At 44.1% G+C, this 19,417-nt stretch overlaps 1 protein-coding gene across 10 annotated transcripts in view; it reads right to left on the bottom strand.

Moving 5' to 3' along the window:
* The window catches only part of PDE5A (phosphodiesterase 5A), a 236,196-nt gene that overhangs the window by 6,732 nt on the left and 210,047 nt on the right, over positions 1 to 19,417 (bottom strand). For all 10 annotated transcript variants that reach the window (XM_068280494.1, XM_068280429.1, XM_068280420.1 and 7 more), the window contains 5 exons: positions 17,255 to 17,342; positions 9,091 to 9,191; positions 8,707 to 8,784; positions 4,428 to 4,491; positions 21 to 95 (listed from right to left, as the gene is read on the bottom strand). In XM_068280494.1, coding sequence (XP_068136595.1) covers positions 21 to 95; positions 4,428 to 4,491; positions 8,707 to 8,784; positions 9,091 to 9,191; positions 17,255 to 17,342 — 406 coding nt within the window. The remainder of the gene's footprint in view (positions 1 to 20; positions 96 to 4,427; positions 4,492 to 8,706; positions 8,785 to 9,090; positions 9,192 to 17,254; positions 17,343 to 19,417) is intronic.

Raw genomic sequence — 19,417 nt, 5'->3', positions numbered from 1 at the left:
GAAAACCATAGCATACTTACAGTTGGTTCTATATTCAGTTCTCGCCTCTCTTTATCCCCTTGATCATAAAATTCTGTAGCGACAAGCTCCGCTATCTGAAAATATAAAGTTATTTTTTTAAATAAAATATAAGGTGGCAGAAATTGCAGCCACTAGCAGGAGAGATGAACATCTATTGCAGTGAAAAAAATACATCTACTAACTTGGCTGTTTTTTGCCCAGAGCTAAGGTAGCCCTAATGGTCTCTATGCAGAGGTTTATGAAAAAGAGACACGTGTCGTTTACCATATGCAGGTATATCTTTAGTGCAGTGAGTGACGTTATGAAGAAGACACTTACAGGGCCAAACACATAAAGAATACAGAGTGGTGACAAGGAAGCAATAAGGAGAATGCTGGGGGAACTGGAGGGGTTGAATCAACACACAAAGATCATGACAAGGAGTTATCCTATGAAAGCCAACCTGGAGTCCCACGTAGCAGTTCCTCTACACCGTAGCAGCCAATATGACCAATGAGGTGAAAAGGTCCTCGCCAAGACTTTGGAGTCTGTAAACCCACCGTCACTTTGTTGATGCACTCAAAATAAATGTATATTTTACCCCAACATAGATTTTTGTTTCTGTTGTGCACTTACAGTATGCTTTTGGATCCCATTTCTACACAAACCTCAGAAAACTACACTTGAGCAGTCCTTCAGTATTCCATTCCCTGGTGCATTTCTGGTCTAATATTAGTGAAGAAGGAAGAGTCTACTGTACAGGCTACCACAAAACTCAAACATGATTACTTAGTTGCAGCGCTGCGTAATATGTTGGCGCTTTATAAATACAATAAATAATAATAATTAGTTTTTTTTTCTTTCCTCGAGTTCTTACAGTCATCCATGTCATAGATGACCTTGTACATAAATACAAAACTTCTGTAAGAAAGCTGAAATAATGTTTGCCAAGTCTTGCAGTTCATATTGTTCACACTGAAGAAAAAATATTGAGTTCACATAGCCCAAGAAAAACAAGAGCTTAACCTAATTTAATAGGCCTAATATACCTGGACTTTATACAGCATTAGGCCGTATTTGATCCACAACCATGCGTTTTTCTGATTCTCATGGATCTTCATCCTGGAAATACCACACCCCATTCCACCTACAAGCTAATGACACCATGGAAATGGAAATTACAGGCTTTGGAAATTCATGTGCATTCATCACCTGGGTAGATTAGCCCCCTGTAATGCCTCAGCCAGGGCCGGCCCTAGACTTTTTGCCGCCTGAGGCAAACTTGAAAGAAATTGCCACCCCCCCCCCAAGCCGTGGGTGGGGGGCAGTCCAAGCTGGAAAGGGTAGTGGGCAGGAAGGGGGTATTGGGCACAGTGGCGGGGAGGGGGGTCGCCCCCTCGCCTGGGTCCCCTGATCTGTGCTCCTCCTCCAGCTTTAAAGAGGATCTGTAACATCAAAAGATCCCCTGGGGGGTACTCACCTCGGGTGGGGGAAGCCTCCGGATCCTAATGAGGCTTCCCACGCCGTCCTCCATCCCTCAGGGGTCTCGCTGCAGCCCTCCGAGAATAATGACGTCAATATTTACCTTCCTGGCTCCTGCGCAGGCGTTCTGACGGCTGTCGGCTCCGAACTATACGGAAATACCCGATCGCCGTCGGGTCTGCTCTACTGCGCAGGTGCAAGTTTTCGGCGCCTGCGCAGTAGAGCGGACCCGACTGAGATCGGGTATTTCCGTGTAGTTCGGAGCCGAGAGCAGCCACAGCGCCCCCGCTGGAGCCTGCAAAGGTAAATATTGAACTGACAGTCGGCTCTGTCGCCGGCTGTTTGGAGGGCTGCAGTGAGACCCCCGTGGGACAGAGGACAGCGTGGGAAACCTCATTAGGATCCGGAGGCTTCCCCCACCCGAGGTGAGTACCCCCCAGGGGATCTTTTTGAAGTTACAGAGTCTCTTTAAAAAGTTAAGTAGCAGCCGCTACTAGTAAGAGGCAGCGGGCGGGGATGACTCACCTCTTCCGCGTTCCAGCGTGCGTTCCACTGTCGTCACTTCCTGCAATGCAGCCCACTGTATTGTAAGTGGACGGCATTGCAGGAAGTGACGACAGTGGAACGCACGCTGGAGCATGGAAGAGGTGAGTCATCCCCGCCCGCTGCCTTTTACTAGTAGCGACTGCTACTTAACTATTTAAAGCTGGAGTGGGAGCGCAGATTGGGGGACCTAGGCGAGGAAGGGGGGTCCGACCCCCCTCCCCACTGCTAGGCCCAATACCCCCTTCCTGCCCGCTACCCCTCCAGCTCGGCGCCCCCCCCCCCCCGCACCCACGGACAGGTGAGGGTCGCCCCCCCCAGAAGTGCCGCCTGAGGCATTTGTTTCACCCTGCCTCATGGGTGGACCAGCCCTGGCCTAAGCAACAAATCACAAGCTATACCTCACAATTATGTCAGAAGATGATATACAGCCCGTGTACTGCATGCTTGTCTACATCATAAACAATTTCACCCATGCAGTGAGATGTCAAGAAAGAAAATCCCACTTCCACTTGACCTTCTGGAACTGACCCGTGTAATTCTCATAATTCCATCCATCTCTGCTGCTCTCCTGCATTGTTATCTGTCTTCCAGGAATTCTGTTTGCTGGCCAGAGGCCCAGGACTCCATCTGGTGCCACGTCATTTAGAAAACGCTCTTTTTATTTGGTTCTGTGTCCAGTGTTATGATTAACACAGATACTGTATTTACTGTTCTACTGTAGGGAAATATTCTACTTCATTGGCCAGGATACAGTTTATGACTTTACATCTTGTGTATGAAATATGCCTTTTTTTATACACACCAGTTATAATGCAGTACAGTGAATTTAAATAGCACATAAAATAAACAACATGAACGGCAATATTTATTAAAGTTCCCTTGTGGAAATCCCCTGGAAGTTTTGACTGTGTAGTAACTCTCTCTACTCCATACAAAGTTTATAGCGGGAAACAGGTAATTTATATTGTTTACTGTATATACAATGTATGGGACTTCAAAAGCGCTTCTGATTGGCAAGGATCACAAGCCCCTCCCCTCAGATGCTGACCTTCAGTCACCAATTGCTGCCATTTTTTCTTTTAATGAAAGGTTGGAATGTTACTCAACATCATGTGATCTAGCTCAGCCAATCGAGAACTAGTTACCAGAGGGATAACATTTACTGTACAACAGAGGGGTGTTCTTCAATGCAAAGAAAAAAAAAAGACTGGTCTTTTATAAACAGGTTGACATTTATTTTGAAATTGCACTACATTACATTGCAAGGCACTAGTGTGAGAATCATGCTTTGCCTTCAGTGCATTGTCTTTTGACCTTGAATATTGCACAGTGCATTATAATGTGCATAATAATAGTGTAAGAAGGCTCACAGAGGCAAATTTTCTAAGGTAAGGGACACAAGGCATACTTTAAAGCTTGTCTGATATTAGGTGGTAAAGGTGCGAGTCCCTCACCTCAGTCATGCCAGAACACTGAGGGCTTCCTGAATAGTCAGTAAATGACAGTCCTGAAGTACCCCCAGTAAGATCGTTTTGGTTAGAAATTCAAATGTCAGACATTAGAGGTGCCTATACTGTATCCCCTATGCTATCAAGGTATTTTGTGTTCAGCTGAGGAAGCGGGCCATGACCCGTAAAACGCGTTGTCAGATTGCTTTTTGTATAAAAAATTTTTTCCAGTTGAACTGGTGTCTATATCATCTGGAGATGTAAGCAATTACCTCTCTTTTATTTGCATTTAAAAATACCAAAATAAAACATACATCGGGCGCCTCCATCCTACCCACTACCAGTCAGACCTCCTTTGGAGGTAATAGCTTTGCAGTTTTTCCGGAAAGTCTATCGTACTCCAGGAGAGCGACCGTCCAGTACCCAGCAGGACCTGGAGTACCGGGCAGGGATGGTTAATTCCTTGCAGGCCTATACGGTGGTTGCAGGAACTGCAACCCACCTTTGTGAGTATATATTTATATGAGTTTATCTTCCCTATACCTGCTGATACTGCACAATTGGGCTCCCGGTCTCTCCCTACTTCTTACCTACATATTCTTGGCCCTTACAAGAATCACCAAAAGGAAAAAAATATAACCTTAAAAATGACTAATACTAAGAAAAAATAATTTTTGTATACAATATAAAAAAATAATTCAACAAGACAGCCAGATATCTGGCTTTGTTTAAAAAGAAATAAATATAAAATTCAATTTCCCTCTCGATGCAGAGCCACGTTAAACATAAACAAGGGCATTTTACCCATTTACTTATGAGTAATCATAGCACTATAGAGGGAGACCATCTCCTTGCACTTGTGTACTGACTGAAACTCATCTTCAATCACCTGCTTTGAAAAACAGTTGATATAAATATACATGCATGAGCTGGTTTAGGTTAGATACACACCCGCTGTTGAACTGGCCAGGGTTTTGTTATTGCAGACAGGTCACACGCGGTCATCAGCATTGCTCTGCACAGAACAATCAGAATCAGTATCTGTTATTAAAAATGCATGCAAAAAAAGCTTGCTGGGTACCACCAATACTAACTCATTGGCCCATGAGCAATTAACTTTTTCTCCTGAATTTTGTCCTAGGAGATAATTTTTCATCTTGTATTCTAACATTTCAGCACTTTGCAATTGAAAAAGCACCAAAAAGTAGGTGAAAAGTACTATTACCATTATTTTGCATATGTTCTTGCTTGTTGGTAGTTTAAAAGACATTTTATTGACAAGTTTGAAAATATCGCCTAGGAGAAAACTCAGGAGAAAAAGGGAATTGCATATGGGCCATTGTCATAAAACATAAAGGACAGTATGCTATAGTAGAGCATGTGCCACTAGACTAACATAGTAAAGTCATCAATTATGTTTATAACTTGCATAGGTGCCAGCAATAATCTGGTCAGTCAGAATAACAACAAAACTACTGATGTACCTTATCAAACTATCAATCAAAAACTGTATAAAAGCCATAAAAACTTTATCAAAGCTTTGATCAAAGCAATCAAGGGGTTGATTCACTTTCCTACTGTAACTACTGAGCACAGACAGTGCACGGCATTTTTACCAGTGCTAATGCCGCTAGAGTAGTACACGTTATGCATAGGCAATGCTCACATTGCTACAGTAACACAAATTATGTTACTTGCATAATGTGTGTTATCATAGCAACCTGAGTATTACTCATGCACCAGTGATTGTGTAACATGCAGTACTCTAGTACTGGTAACAATGGCGAGTGCTGTCGGCGCATGGCTGCTTTCAATAAGGTATTGGCTCCCAGATTTGCCAGAATCATTAACCTATGTATGGCCATCTTAACCCATTAGCAGCTTCAATCGAGTTATCTCATTTGGGATAAGTGCACTGCTTTTGACCTCAGAATTTGCTGTTCTGTAATTAGCTTGGAATGCTTTGATCTTTCCCTGCTACCTTAACCACTTGCCGACCGCACGCTTATACCGTGCGTCGGCAAAGTGGTAGCTGCAGGACCAGCGACGCAGTACTGCGTCGCCAGCTGCAGGCTGATTAATTAGGAAGCAGCTGCTCGCGCGAGCGGCTGCTTCCTGTCAAATCACGGCGGGGGGCTCCGTGAATAGCCTGCGGGCCGCCGATGGCGGCTCGCAGGCTAAATGTAAACACAAGCGGAAATAATCCGCTTTGTTTATATTGTACGGCGCTGCTGCGCAGCAGCGCCGTAAGGCAGATCGGCGATTCCCGGCCAATCAGCGGCCGGGGATCGCCGCCATGTGACAGGGGACGTCCCTTCACTGGCTGCACAGGACGGATAGCGTCCTGTGCAGCCTCGATCGCCGGGGGGGGGGGGGGGGCAGGTAGGAGAGGGAGGGGGAGGATTTCGCCGCGGAGGGGGGCTTTGAGGTGCCCCCCCCCGCAACACCCAGACAGGCAGGAGAGATCAGACCCCCCCTGCACATCATCCCCATAGGGGGGAAAAAAGGGGGGCAATCTGATCTCTCTGCCTGCAACCTGATCTGTGCTGGGGGCTGCACAGCCCACCCAGCACAGATCACTCAAAACAGCGCTGGTCCTTAAGGGGGGGTAAAGGGTGGGTCATCAAGTGGTTAAAATACAGAAACTGAAAGCAGAAGTCCTCTATTATTGTTTTACACTGCCCCCTAGTGACAAGTGGCCATAAATACACATTACAGCAGTACTAATTAGAAGCTGGGAAATCTAACAAAGAAGAAATAAAAAAAATTACTAAAATAATTTGGTTTGGAGCACTTGCAAGCCTCTAAATAAATTGGCTGCTAAAGGGTTAAATGTGTAAACCTTGTATGGCCACAGATCAGTTAGATTTGATTGCTTGTCCAGCATGGTAGTGCAGTGATTAGTACTCTCAGCTTGAATCCCAGCCAGGGTACTATCTGCACAGAGCTTGTATGTTCTCCCTGTAAACGCGCGGGTTTCCTCCAACATCCCAAAAACATACAGGTAAGTTTCTGTATTTTCCGCCTTATAAGACACTCCTGAATATAAGATGCACCTAGGTTTAGAGGGCAAAAACCAGGAAAAAAAATAAATATATATATATATATATATATATATATATATATATATATATATATATATATATATATATATATATTAAACCTGGTGCATCCATATTCCAGGAGTGTCTTGTAGATGTTTTCCACCCAATAGGCATCCTCCTATTGCCCTCATGAGTCCTCCTGTGTCCACTTCTGTCCCCAGTGTGTCACCGTCTGTATCCAGTGCGTCCCCTTCTGTCCCCAGTGTGTCCCCTTCTATCCCCAGACCCCAGTGTGCCCCGTTTTGTCTCCAGTATGTCCCCAGTGTGTTCCGTGTTGTCTAACTGTTACCAACGCAACAGTATGTCCCCAGTATGCCCCTGTGTGTGTCCATTCCCTTGTGTGGTCCGCTCCCTCCAGCTTGTCTCTCCACCCTCCCATGTAATTAGTAGTGTAGCGCACGTCTTATCTAATCCATGATCCATCTCTCTCTTCTGCTTGGCTCCCCTTAGTAAACGGCTTGTGCTGATCGCGTCATCAGCACAAGCCATTACTAGAGCAAGCCGTGCGAAAGAGAAGGAGGTCTGCAATCGCCGCAGATTCCATGAATTAGGTAAGACATGTGCTACACTACTTATTACACCGGGGTAAGGGGGGGAAGTGAAGAGACAAGCGGACCACACAGAGGGAGCAGACATACACAGGGGCACACATGCAGGGAATTCTCGACGTGTCGGCGGGTCGTATCGGCAGGTGTTCGTAAGTCCGGGATTCCCTGCCGTTACCATATAAGACACAGGGACTTTTTCTCCCCAATTTTGGGGGGAGAAAAAGTGCGTCTTACACAGCGGGAAATATGGAAATTGGCTTCCCCCTAAATTGGCTCTGGACTACGATACATGCATACACATAGACAAATGACTATGATAGGGATTAAATTGGAAGCCCCTCTGAGGGACAGTTAAGTGACAAGACAATATACTCTGTACAACACTGTGTAAGAAGTCGGCGTTATTTAAAAACAAAATAATAATAATAATAATACAAATAATAATAAAGAAGAGATGGATTCTAAATGGGTAACACACTTTCTGTAAATTCAAATAATTGCGAAACTGAGAAAGACTGAATTTTCAGGAAACGTGAAAGCTATATGACCACTATTTTACAGTTCATCTTTAAATAATACAGCACATACAAAAATATAGCATATGTAGAAAGCAGGTCGGCACTTGCAATGGTGTCAGCTTAAAATAGCTTTATTTTATCTGGTTAATACAGTATTAAAATATAGCACAAGATTGCACATATTTCCTACCCGATACCTAGGAGCTGTGGGGTGAGGTGGGAGCGTTAGGGGCTGCCTTACGACCGTTTCGCTCTCCTGAGCGTCTTCAGAGGCAATGCGCACGCCATCGCGCCGGTTTCTAACCTATTTAAATGAGGGTATCTACCCATAATGCGCGGCGTGCTTTCCCCGTCATCCCTCCGTCCTCCTGCAGAAGCTGCGTCATTTGACGCTATCCGCCCGGAAGTTGGAGCGTTCCACGCTGGTTTCTGCTTCATGCGTCCAATTTTATTAGGTACGCATGATTGCCAAACCACCACTAGATGGAACCAAAGCAAAGGGAAGATGCAGGCGATGATTGGTGATGCAGGGAATACCTGATTTCATACAAATCAGTGTACCTTGCCAGGGAATGATCTCAACTCTACAGATGCTGACACGCCTCTACAGGTTTCATCCACGATTACCGCAGCTGCACCAGCCTCTTTCAGACTTTGCCAGACCCACGGACCAGCAATACTTACACAGTGAGTAGCTGCTCACTGACGGGACCCCCTGTGCAGCCCAAGTCCACGGCTCTAAAAAGGACTAAAGCCACTCACTGACGAAACCCGTACTGGCGAGTCAGTGGCTGAAGTGCTGTGGAAAAGAGGCCTAAAACTAAAAACAAGATTGGCTGCAGGTAGGCTTAAACCTCACAATTTTAACAAAGGAAGTGTGTGTGTGTGGTGTGGATGGGGGGACGCGGGATAATTTCTGTGGGAAAAACGCTTTAGCGATGCCTTCATGCATTTGCTCATGTAAATAAGTTGGAATGATGTCTCCTGTTCTAGCCATTCAGTTCTCAAAAAGCTGTAAATGCAGAGAACAGACATATTCATAGTGTTTCTTTATACTTACATAAACAGTTCTTTTTGTGTTTGATCTTCCCACCTGAATTTCTTTCTTTTTACTAGTTCAAAGAAATCCCCTCTCCTCCTGCAAAACAAGGAAGTATCATCACGTCCGTAGAGTGTGACCCTTAATAAAGTGCAGTAGTAAGCTGTGTTATGTAAGCCTGACAAGCACCCCTAGCTATGTTATGATGGTTACCTATACCAAGCTTGACGGGTCAGAGACAGATTACTCATTACGCACAAGAAAAGTGGGCACTGCCAAAAAATAGCTCAGTTCTTCCTTTTATGGTGAGTTTCCCTGAGCCGTGACTGAACCTAATAAATCAGAAATGATTGCACTGGGGAAAGCAGAAAATAATAGAACAGCCACTGATCATTTAGAACTTACTTTATATAAAGTGCCAAATCTGTAGCAAGGATGGCCTGCTTTATCATCTTCAGTGCAGACTTGTAATCCTGAACAGACAGTCCGCTCAGAATCTGGTTACCCTGAAAACAAAGGTACTTTAATTTATTGCAGACGCAGAATGCAGGGATAAGTGCGACACAACACTGATTTATAGTCATCTGTGTAATGATATAATGCAGGGTATGTATAATCTTAAAAGACAGATTTATAAGAAAAGCCACAGAAAATGAGTATCTCAGTTATACGTGCTGTCTGGAGGTTGAGTCCCTTTTATTTTTATATATCTCTTGGATAACTTTCTAGCTGTTTCAGGGTTTCATTTATTAAGGCTAATCCAGTGAAAACTGGGCCAAAATTGAGATTGAACAAAACATGTAAATGTTCTACCTTAGCCTGACTACAAAAATACATACAAATACAGACAGATGTGCTGCTGGATCTGGAGTTTTTTCTTAGCTAGGCTTGTTTTTGCCATTTTGTAAATCACAAAATTCAACAGAATCCCCACTAGTCCAGATCAGATATTTATATGGATCAGAGAGCAGACCTTCAAAACATTCCCTAATCAAGGTTTATTAAATCTGCAATAAAAAACAAGCTGCAGTACACCACTAGCCACCTGGCTATCTGCTGATAGTTTAAAAGAAGCAGAGAACTGGTCTCCCACTGAGAGCTATGCAAGTGGTTGATCTGATAGGCCTAGTGCACACCGGAGCGTTTCCGCTGCGGTTTGCGATCTGCTTGCGGGTGCGGATCTGCTAGGGTAATGCATTTCAATGGGGTGGTGCACACCAGAGCGGGTGGCGTTTTGCAGAAACGCATACTCCCGGGCTGCAGCAGATTTTGGATTGCGGATGCGTTTCTGCCTCAATGTTAAGTATAGGAAAAACGCAAACCGCTCTGAAAAACGGCACTTCAGAGCGGTTTGCCAGGCGTTTTTTGTTACAGTAGCTGTTCAGTAACAGCTTTACTGTAACAATACATGAAATCTACTACACCAAAAACGCTACACAAAACCGCAAAACGCTAGCTGAAACGCTGCAGAAAAATAAGAAAAAGCGTTTCAAAATCTGCTAGCATTTTGCGGATCTGCTAGCGGTTTTTGGTGTGCACCAGGCCATACATAAGTTATGAACTTTTGATGAAAAATTTCATCTGTTTCTTGAAATCCACAGGCTTGTACTTCACAAATCTGGATTCAGCAAAAAAGACTGTTAAAGTAACTTTAAACACTGACAGTATCAGACCTCCAAATGGTAAGCACTCAATATGAATGGGTTCTACTGAATCAAAAACACCAGCAGAGTGGTGTTTAGCCCATCTGAAAACGGCAGCTCAAGCAAGTTCAAATTTCCCTACTCTCACACATGTATCATAGTGCCACAACCAAATATTGCACACAATAACAGAATGTGCACAAAATGATAGGTGTATGTGGCAGCAAGGATAATCCAAAAAGTTTGACCTGCCCCTTGCTCACCTGAAACAGTGTTGTGACTGAGTGAGCTTGTCCAAGAGCACTAAAATGCTTTATTGGGAGGCAGGAAAACAAGGAGGGTTATAGTTTTCCTGCCTCCCAATAAAGCATTTTAGTGCTCTTGGACAAGCTCACTCTTAACTGGTTATTGTGTTGCTAAAGGTTATAGACAACATCTTTTCCAATAGCTCAAACATGTATTGATGAACTGTGGAGGTAGTGATTGATGCATGTTATTTTGGGTAACAATTGTTGCATTTGTTATTTGGGGTGGCGGTGGTGGGATAATTGCTTAACAGTAGGCTTATATGTTGGCCCAGCTGAACAGGTTTATAAGAAAACTTAATCTGGCCAAAGCAAGGTTTTCTGTAGGTAGTTAGGCCTCTTTTACACTAAAACTGATGTGTTTTAGCTTTTCATAACAGTGTGAAAAAGCTTTCAGTTAAAATGCATATAGTGTAAACTAAACTATAGGGAAACATGGACATTACTTTGAAGATCAGTTAGGCCTAGATTCCCCAAGATCACAACAGAATTTGTATGGTGTCTGTTAGCAAAAAGGTTTGATACAGGGTGACCTACAGCATAAAATATCTATATATATAATAGAGTAAGTGCCTCAACCTTCAAGCAAGAAGAAGAAGTAGTGCCCTGCCCCCAGGGCCGGTCCAAGCAAGAAGAAGGGGCTGGTCCAAGCAAGAAGACGAATTAGTGTCATATCAAACCAAGGGCAAAGAGGGATAATTTGCATATTCAGTAGCAGTGCATTGTGGTTAGCCACAAATGTTCACTTATAGATGAATTATTGCAGATTTGCTTCTGTTTTAAGAAGGCAAATTACACCAAGCTTTGCTTTTTTTTAGTGGGAGGGCCTTTTGGTCTCTTTTATCCTATACATCCTTTTGGTCTCTTTTATCCTATACATTCTTAGTAGTTTGGGTCACCCTGAGCTGCTTGGTTACTCTGTTGTACTGGTCCAAGCCCTATCTCATACAGCCACATCAATCCCTGCTATGTACTGAAGAGGACCAAACGTCTAAAATAGGCTGGCACATGTGGGTTTGATGTGGCTGTGTAAAATTTAAAGCTATAGGCTTGCTATACACCAGTGGTTCTGGATGCTTTCTTGGCTTACTAAGGTTGAAAAGGAATTATTTGCATATTTAGTAGTAGTGCATTGTGGGTAACCACAAATGTTCACTTATAGCTGAATTATTGCATATTTCCTTCTGTTTTAGGAAGGCAAATTACACCAAGCTTTGCTTTTTTTAGTAGAAGGTCTTTTTGGTCCCTTTTATCCCCCTATACATTCCGAGTGGTTTGGGTCACCCTGAGCTGCTTGGTTACTCTGCTGTACTGGTCCAAGCCGTATCTCATACAGCCATATCAATCCTTGTCATGTACAGATGAGGACCAAAAGTCTGAGGCAGGGAACACACTACATGCGTTTTTGCGCGTTTTGCCGCGAACGGCAAAACGCGCACGATTTTAAAGCCTATTGAAAATAATAGCCTAGCTCGGGAAACGCTGCGTCGCATGCGTTTGTGCGCGTTTGCGTTCGCGTTTTTTTCCGCGTTTTGTACCCGCACAGTTTTCTGCTTTTTTCCGCACATTGCATGACACTACATGCCATGCAAACGCAGAAACGCACGCGGAAAAACGCACGCGTTAGACGCGACCGCAAAACCCGACGGAAACCTGGGAAACGCAGGGGAAAACGGCCCTGCAAGTGTGTTCCATGCCTCAAACATGCTGGCACATGCGGGTTTGATATGGCTGTGTAAAATTTAAAGCTATAGGCTTGCTATACACCAGTGGTTCTGGATGCTTGCTTGGCTTACTAAGGGGAAAAATGAATTATTTGCATATTTAGTAGCAGTGCATTGTGGGTAACCACAAATGTTCACTTATAGCTGAATTATTGCATATTTCCTTCTGTTTTAGGAAGGCAAATTACACCAAGCTTTGCTTTTTTTAGTAGAAGGTCTTTTTGGTCCCTTTTATCCCCCTATACATTTCGAGTGGTTTGGGTCACCCTGAGCTGCTTGGTTACTCTGCTGTACTGGTCCAAGCCGTATCTCATACAGCCATATCAATCCTTGTCATGTACAGATGAGGACCAAAAGTCTGAAACATGCTGGCACATGCGGGTTTGATATGGCTGTGTAAAATTTAAAGCTATAGGCTTGCTATACACCAGTGGTTCTGGATGCTTGCTTGGCCTTCTAAGGGTGAAAAGGAATTATTTGCATATTTAGTAGCAGTGCATTGTGGGTAACCACAAATGTTCACTTATAGCTGAATTATTGCATATTTCCTTCTGTTTTAGGAAGGCAAATTACACCAAGCTTTGCATTTTTTAGTAGAAGGTCTTTTTGGTCCCTTTTATCCCCCTATACATTCAGAGTGGTTTGGGTCACCCTGAGCTGCTTGGTTACTCTGCTGTACTGGTCCAAGCCGTATCTCATACAGCCATATCAATCCTTGCCATGTACAGATGAGGACCAAAAGTCTGAAACAGGCTGGCACATGTGGGTTTGATATGGCTGTGTAAAATTTAAAGCTATAGGCTTGCTATACACCAGTGGTTCTGGATGCTTGCGTAGCTTCCCAAGGGGGAAAAGGGGAAATTTGCATATTTAGTAGCAGTGAATTGTGGGTAACCACAAATGTTCACTTATAGCTGAATTATTGCAGATTTCCTTCTGTTTTAAAAAGGCAAATTACACCAATACAGTGTGCGGCATTGCAGGAAATGACGACAGTGGAGCGCACGATGGAACACGGAAGAGGTGAGTCATCTCCGCCCGCTGCCTCTTACTAATAGTGGCGGCTGCTACTGTGCTTAAGCAGGAGGGGGAGCGCACATGGGGAACCCAGGTGAAGGGAGAGGGGTTCCTGCTGAGCTTAAGCTGGAGGGGGAGTGCACATGAGGGACCCAGGTGAGGGGGGGGGGGTTCCTGCTGAGCTTAAGCTGGAGGTAGAGCTCACATGGGGGACCCAGTTGAGGGGGGGTCCAAACCCCCCTCCCCACCGCTGTGCCCAATACCCCCTTCCTGCCCTCTACCCTCTTATGTGGCGTATGCTACGCCGCGGGTTGGCTAGTAGATTATAACTGTCTCGGTGAGATATGATTTGTTAGTTTGTTTTCACAATTAGGTAAAACTGGGTGTTAGATACTTATCTCACAGCATAAAGTCCTGATCATACTACACTCATTATTAAGAACACCATACTAATACGGTGTTTTACCCCCTTTTGACCTTCAGAACTGCCTTAATTCTAAGTGGCATTGATTCAACAAGGTGCTGAAAGCATTCTTTAGAAATGTTGGCCCATATTGATAGGATAACATCTTGCAGTTGATGGAAATTTGTGGGATGCACATCCAGGGCACAAAGTTCCCGTTCCATCACATACCAAAGATGCTCTATTGGGTTGAGATCTGGTGACTGTGGGGGCCATTTTAGTACAGTGAACTCATTGTCATGTTCAAGAAACCAGTTTGAAATGATTCGAGCTTTGTGACATGGTGCATTATTCTGCTGGATGTAGCAATCAGAGGATGGGTACATGGTGGTCATGAAGAGATGGACATGGTCAGAAACAATGCTCAGGTAGCCCGTGGCATTTCAACGATGCCCATTTGGCACTAAGGGGCCTAAAGTGTGCAAAGAAAACATCCCCCACACCATTACAACATCACCACCAATACACCACCATCACCAACCAGGCATGATGGATCCATGTTTTCATTTTGTTTACGCCAAATTCTGACTCTATTGAGACCCATTAGACCAGGCAACATTTTTCCAGTCTTCAACTGTCCAATTTTGGTGAGCTTGTGCAAATTGTAGCCTCTTTTTCCTATTTGTAGTGGAAATGTGGAAATGTAGTGGAAATGAGTGGTACCCGGTGGGGACTTCTGCTGTTGTAGCCCATCCGCCTCAAGGTTGTGCGTTTTGTGTCTTCACAAATGCTTTGCTGCATACCTCGGTTGTAATGAGTGGTTATTTCAGTCAACTTTGCTCTTCTATCAGCTTGAATCAATCGGCCCATTCTCCTCTGACCTCTAGCATCAACAAGGCATTTTCGCCCACAGGACTGCCGCATACTGGATGTTTTTCCCTTTTCACGCCATTCTTTGTAAACCCTAGAAATGGTTGTGCGTGAAAATCCCAGTAACTGAGCAAATTGTGAAATACTCAGACCGGCCCGTCTAGCACCAACAACCATGCCACGCTCAAAATTGCTTAAATCACCTTTCTTTCCCATTCTGACATTCAGACCCATATGCAATTAACTTTTTCTCCTGAGTTTTCTCCTAGGTGATATGTTTAAACTTGTCAATAAAATACATTTTAAGCCACCAGAAAGCAAGAGAATACTCAAAATACATTTGATAGTACTTTTCCAACTACTTTTTGGTACTTTTTTTAGTTGAAAAGTAATGGAAAGTTATTTTATATTGAAGATGAAAAATTATCTCCTAGGAGAAAACTCAGGAAAAAGTGAATTGCATATGGCCCTCAGTCTGGAGTTCAGGAGAATGGCCTCAATTCACTAAGATCATGCTGGAGATAATAAGGCAAGAGAAAACATACTTCCACACAGTAAGAGAGTTATCTTATCTCTTCATTCCTTAAGTTGCCTCCTCTGTAGTTAATTTACCTCCTCTGTAGTTAATTTACCTCCTCTGTAGTTATTTTCACACGCAGTTAATAAACAGCCTGGCCCATATGCAATTTGCTTTTTCTCCTGAGTTTTCTCCTACGAGATCATTTTTTAGCTTCTATTTAATATAATTTTCATCACTTTGTAATTGAAAAAAATACTAAAAAGTAGGTAAAAAGAACTGTCAAAATTAATTTAAGTATTTTGTTGCTTGCTGATGGTTTAAAAGGCATTTTATTGACAAGTTGTAAAAATATCACGTAGGTGAAAACTCAGGAGAAAAAGTGAATTGCATATGGGCCCCTGTCTTTAACTCTGGAGTTATTTTAAGGATTGAAGAGTTAACTTAAAGACAGAAAAGTTCGCTTTAGGTTTTCCTGAGGTAAAATGTTTCCTGAATACGACATGCCTCATCACCATGGTGATAACTCTATGTAACAATCAGTGTCAGCACACAGAGAGAATATGATTATTGGTGATCTGCAGTATCACCAAGAATACAGATATATACCTGATTATTGATGATCTGCAGAATCACCGATAATCCAAGTATAACCTCTGGACACCTTTATAATGTGAGTGTTTGGTGCAACAGTAATGACTTTGAGTAAGACCACCCGAGGAGCAGGTGGTCTCTGGCAGTATGGGCAATACCGCCTTTTGGGAAGTACAAAAAACATCCAACAGGCTGAGGCCTCCAAAGGGGGGGGAGTCCCAGGCTGAAGGTAGGAAGAACCTCCGAGTGAGTGACACCTGAAAGGTGGATGTCACTAGCAGGTCTGGAGACTATCTCTAAGGAGAGCGATAGCTCTCTAGGTCGGGCAAGCCAGGTCGGCAACACACAGACAGACAAGGTACAGAGACAGAAGGCTGATTCAGTATCCAAAGGCAGGCAGGGTTTGGCAACAGATAATCAGATACACGTGGGTACCGAATCAGAAAGCAGAGGGATAGTCAGGAATGCAATAGGTCATAACAGATATCAACAATGCCTAGTCTTGGGTGTGAGGTCCGTGGTCTCTACACCCTGGAACTAGTCTGGAGTATAATATCATGGTACAGAGTATTCCTAGACTTAGGTGTGAGGTCCGTGGTCTCGACACCCTGGAACTAGTCTGGAGTATAACAGAATGGTAACACAGAGTCCCTAATCTTGGGTGTGAGGTCCGTGGTCTCAACACCCTGGAACTAGTCTGAAGTATAACAGAATGATAACACAGAGTCCCTAATCTTGGGTGTGAGGTCCGTAGTCTCAACACCCTGGAACTAGTCTGAAGTATAACACAATAATACACAGACGTAATCTGGCTCAGTGTGAATTCCCAGGTCCTCCTGGTTCTAACACACTGTAGGGTCTGACTAAGGTCTGAGTGCTTCCACGTAAGTGTTCGCAACGACAGACAACTTGAGACTGACCAGCAGTGACTATATATAGCGCGGCGCTCTCCGGCGCCACCCATCAGCGATCAACCAATAGCCACTTGCTTTGAGGTCAGCTGACCAACCTGGTCAGCTGATCCCTCCTTGTTTGTCATAAAGGTTCTGCCTCTCAGCGCGCGCGTGCGTATTCCTCAGCCTGTGTGAACGAACAGACCCAGCCACACCAGACGCACGCTGCTGTGTGCAAACCACCGCGATGGACGCGGAATCAGCCGCCTTGCCGGCAGTACACGCGGTGGCTTTTCCGCATTTTATCACACTCTAGAAACGTTATTAACGACAGGAGATAAGCTTAGTGAATTGAGGCCATTGTCTTGACCAGGACCACACCCCCAAATCCATTGAAGCAACTGCCATGTTGATTGGTTGATTAGATAATTGCATTAATGAGAAATTTAACAGGTGTTCCTAATAATCCTTTAGGTGAGTGTATAATACATCAGAAAACACAGGTAGTAACGAGATCACCTTTGGCTTCAATGATTTGTATAAGAACAGAGAGCTCTACAGAAGTCCTCTAATTCACACTGCTGACTGCCAATGTTCACTGACCTGGCTGTTTAGTATCATGAGACACTGGTCAAAGTGATGATTCTCCATGATGGAATGACAGTATAGTTGGGCTAATGGGTGTTCACTCCTAAAAATGCAAGAAATATTGGTTAGACTCAAAGTGCACGTTGATATATTATTATTACAATAACATAGGAAATCGGAATGCAACCTTTATTATTGGCCTAAGGCCTCTTTCACACTATACTGAAAAAATGATAAAAACTGATGCTTTTTACCTTTCCATAGCAGTGCATTGTGAAAAAGCTTTCAGTTAAAATGCATATAGTGTGAACTGTGCTGTAGGGAAACATGGACATTACTTTGAAAATCAGTTGTCTTTTTAGTTATAATGGAGAGCAACTGATATAGTGTAAAATGACCATAAAGTGCAGCAGCAGAATGTATCCAAAGTGTGGTATACTATATGCACACTTCTCAGTGTGAAGTGCTTTACCCTTACATTGAAGGGACCCTGAACAATCTGCACTTAACTGGGGCTTCCTCCAGCCTCCCGTAGCCCGTGAGGTTCCTCGCCGTCCTCTGGGTCCCCTCCATGGTCCCTCTGGCAGCTCCGTTAACCTGGCGACCTTGGCTGAAGTTGCGCAAGTATGGCCCGTCCGCGCACCCGGTGCGTCATCACGCCGGTCGTCGTAAGTGTCTTGCGCATGTGCGGTTCTCGAAAGACTGAACCGCGCAAATACAGGACGTTTACGGTGTGCGAATGGTCTGCGCCGTGACTTCAGCCAAAATCGCCAGGAGGCGACCCAGATGACACCAAGGGACCTCGCGGGCTAGCGGAAGCCCCAGGTAAGTCCAGATTTCCTTTTTTGGCACTATTCGGGTCCCTTTAAACTAAATACAGTACTGCATTATAGGAAATGTTGAGGCATTCTTGTGTTACACACATAAGGGTGTCTCCTTTGTCTAAGTGTTGGATCAGTAAGGGCCCGTTTCCACAGCTGTGGAAACCGGGCCGAATTCGGAGAGTTTCCCCGCAGGCGAACCGCGCGGGGAAACCCTGCCATAGGAAACTATGGCGCCGCTGGCCAAATCGCTTACCTTAGCGATTCGGCCGACATTGCTGTCAGTTTCCGTGCAGGAGGCTGCAAATCCCATAGCCGTGCATGGCACTGCTTCTGGGATTCGTCAGCGTTCCCGCTGACCAGGAAGTGCCACCGCGCATCTTGCAGCCGCGCAGTGGCCAGTGGAAACGGGCCCTTAGACATAGAGGTCCATATGCAATTCACTTTTTCCCCTAAGTTTTCTCTTTGGAGATGATTTTTTCATCTTCTGTTTAAAACAAATTTTTATCACTCTACAATTGAAAAACTACTAAAATGTAGGTGAAAAAGTACTGTCAATATTGTTCTGAGTATTTTCTTGCTTGTTGGTGGCTTAAAAGGCATTTTATTACTAGGAGTGAAAATAACACCTAGGAGAAAACTTAGGAGAAAACGTGAATTTCATACGGGCCAGAGATATTTAAAGATTGAAAGATGATGGACATAGACCTTGTGACCTGAGGTGTTTTAAACATATATAAAATAGATTAGCAGCACTTCATAATTGTGGCAATGGCGACTTTGTTTTTAAATCATATTTTTCATTGTCCTTTTTTTGCATAGAAAAATATAACAATAATGCAGCACCAGGCTGCAGTCATACATTCCTCACAGCCGTATATCATAGTATACAATATAACAAATGACATTTTGTACAGCATGAAATGACTGTGATAGTATGTGTCCAGTAGAGTCTCCTTATTACAAGATGTTAAATATAGTATTCAGTATCTAGTCACCTAATTCAAGTCTATTAATAGCAATCCAGCGGCCCCTAGCTTTTTTGAATTTTTTTATGGCATTTCCTCTTAGCATATACCCATTTTAGCAGTAATTCCTTAAAGAGACTCTGTAATGTCAAAAAGATCCCCTGGGGGGTACTCACCTCGGGTGGGGGAAGCCTCCGGATCCTAATGAGGCTTCCCACGCCATCCTCTGTCCCACGGGGGTCTCGGCGCAGCCCTCCGAACAGCCGGCGACAGAGCCGACTGTCAGTTCAATATTTACCTTTGCAGGCTCCAGCGGGGGCGCTGTGGCTGCTCTCGGCTCCGAACTACACGGAAATACCCGATCTCAGTCGGGTCCGCTCTACTGCGCA

This window comes from Hyperolius riggenbachi, chromosome 1 (assembly GCF_040937935.1).
Source record: "Hyperolius riggenbachi isolate aHypRig1 chromosome 1, aHypRig1.pri, whole genome shotgun sequence".
NCBI lineage: Eukaryota > Metazoa > Chordata > Amphibia > Anura > Hyperoliidae > Hyperolius > Hyperolius riggenbachi.
The sequence above is the reverse complement of the archived record's forward strand: the minus strand, read 5'-3'. Positions and strand labels throughout refer to the sequence as shown.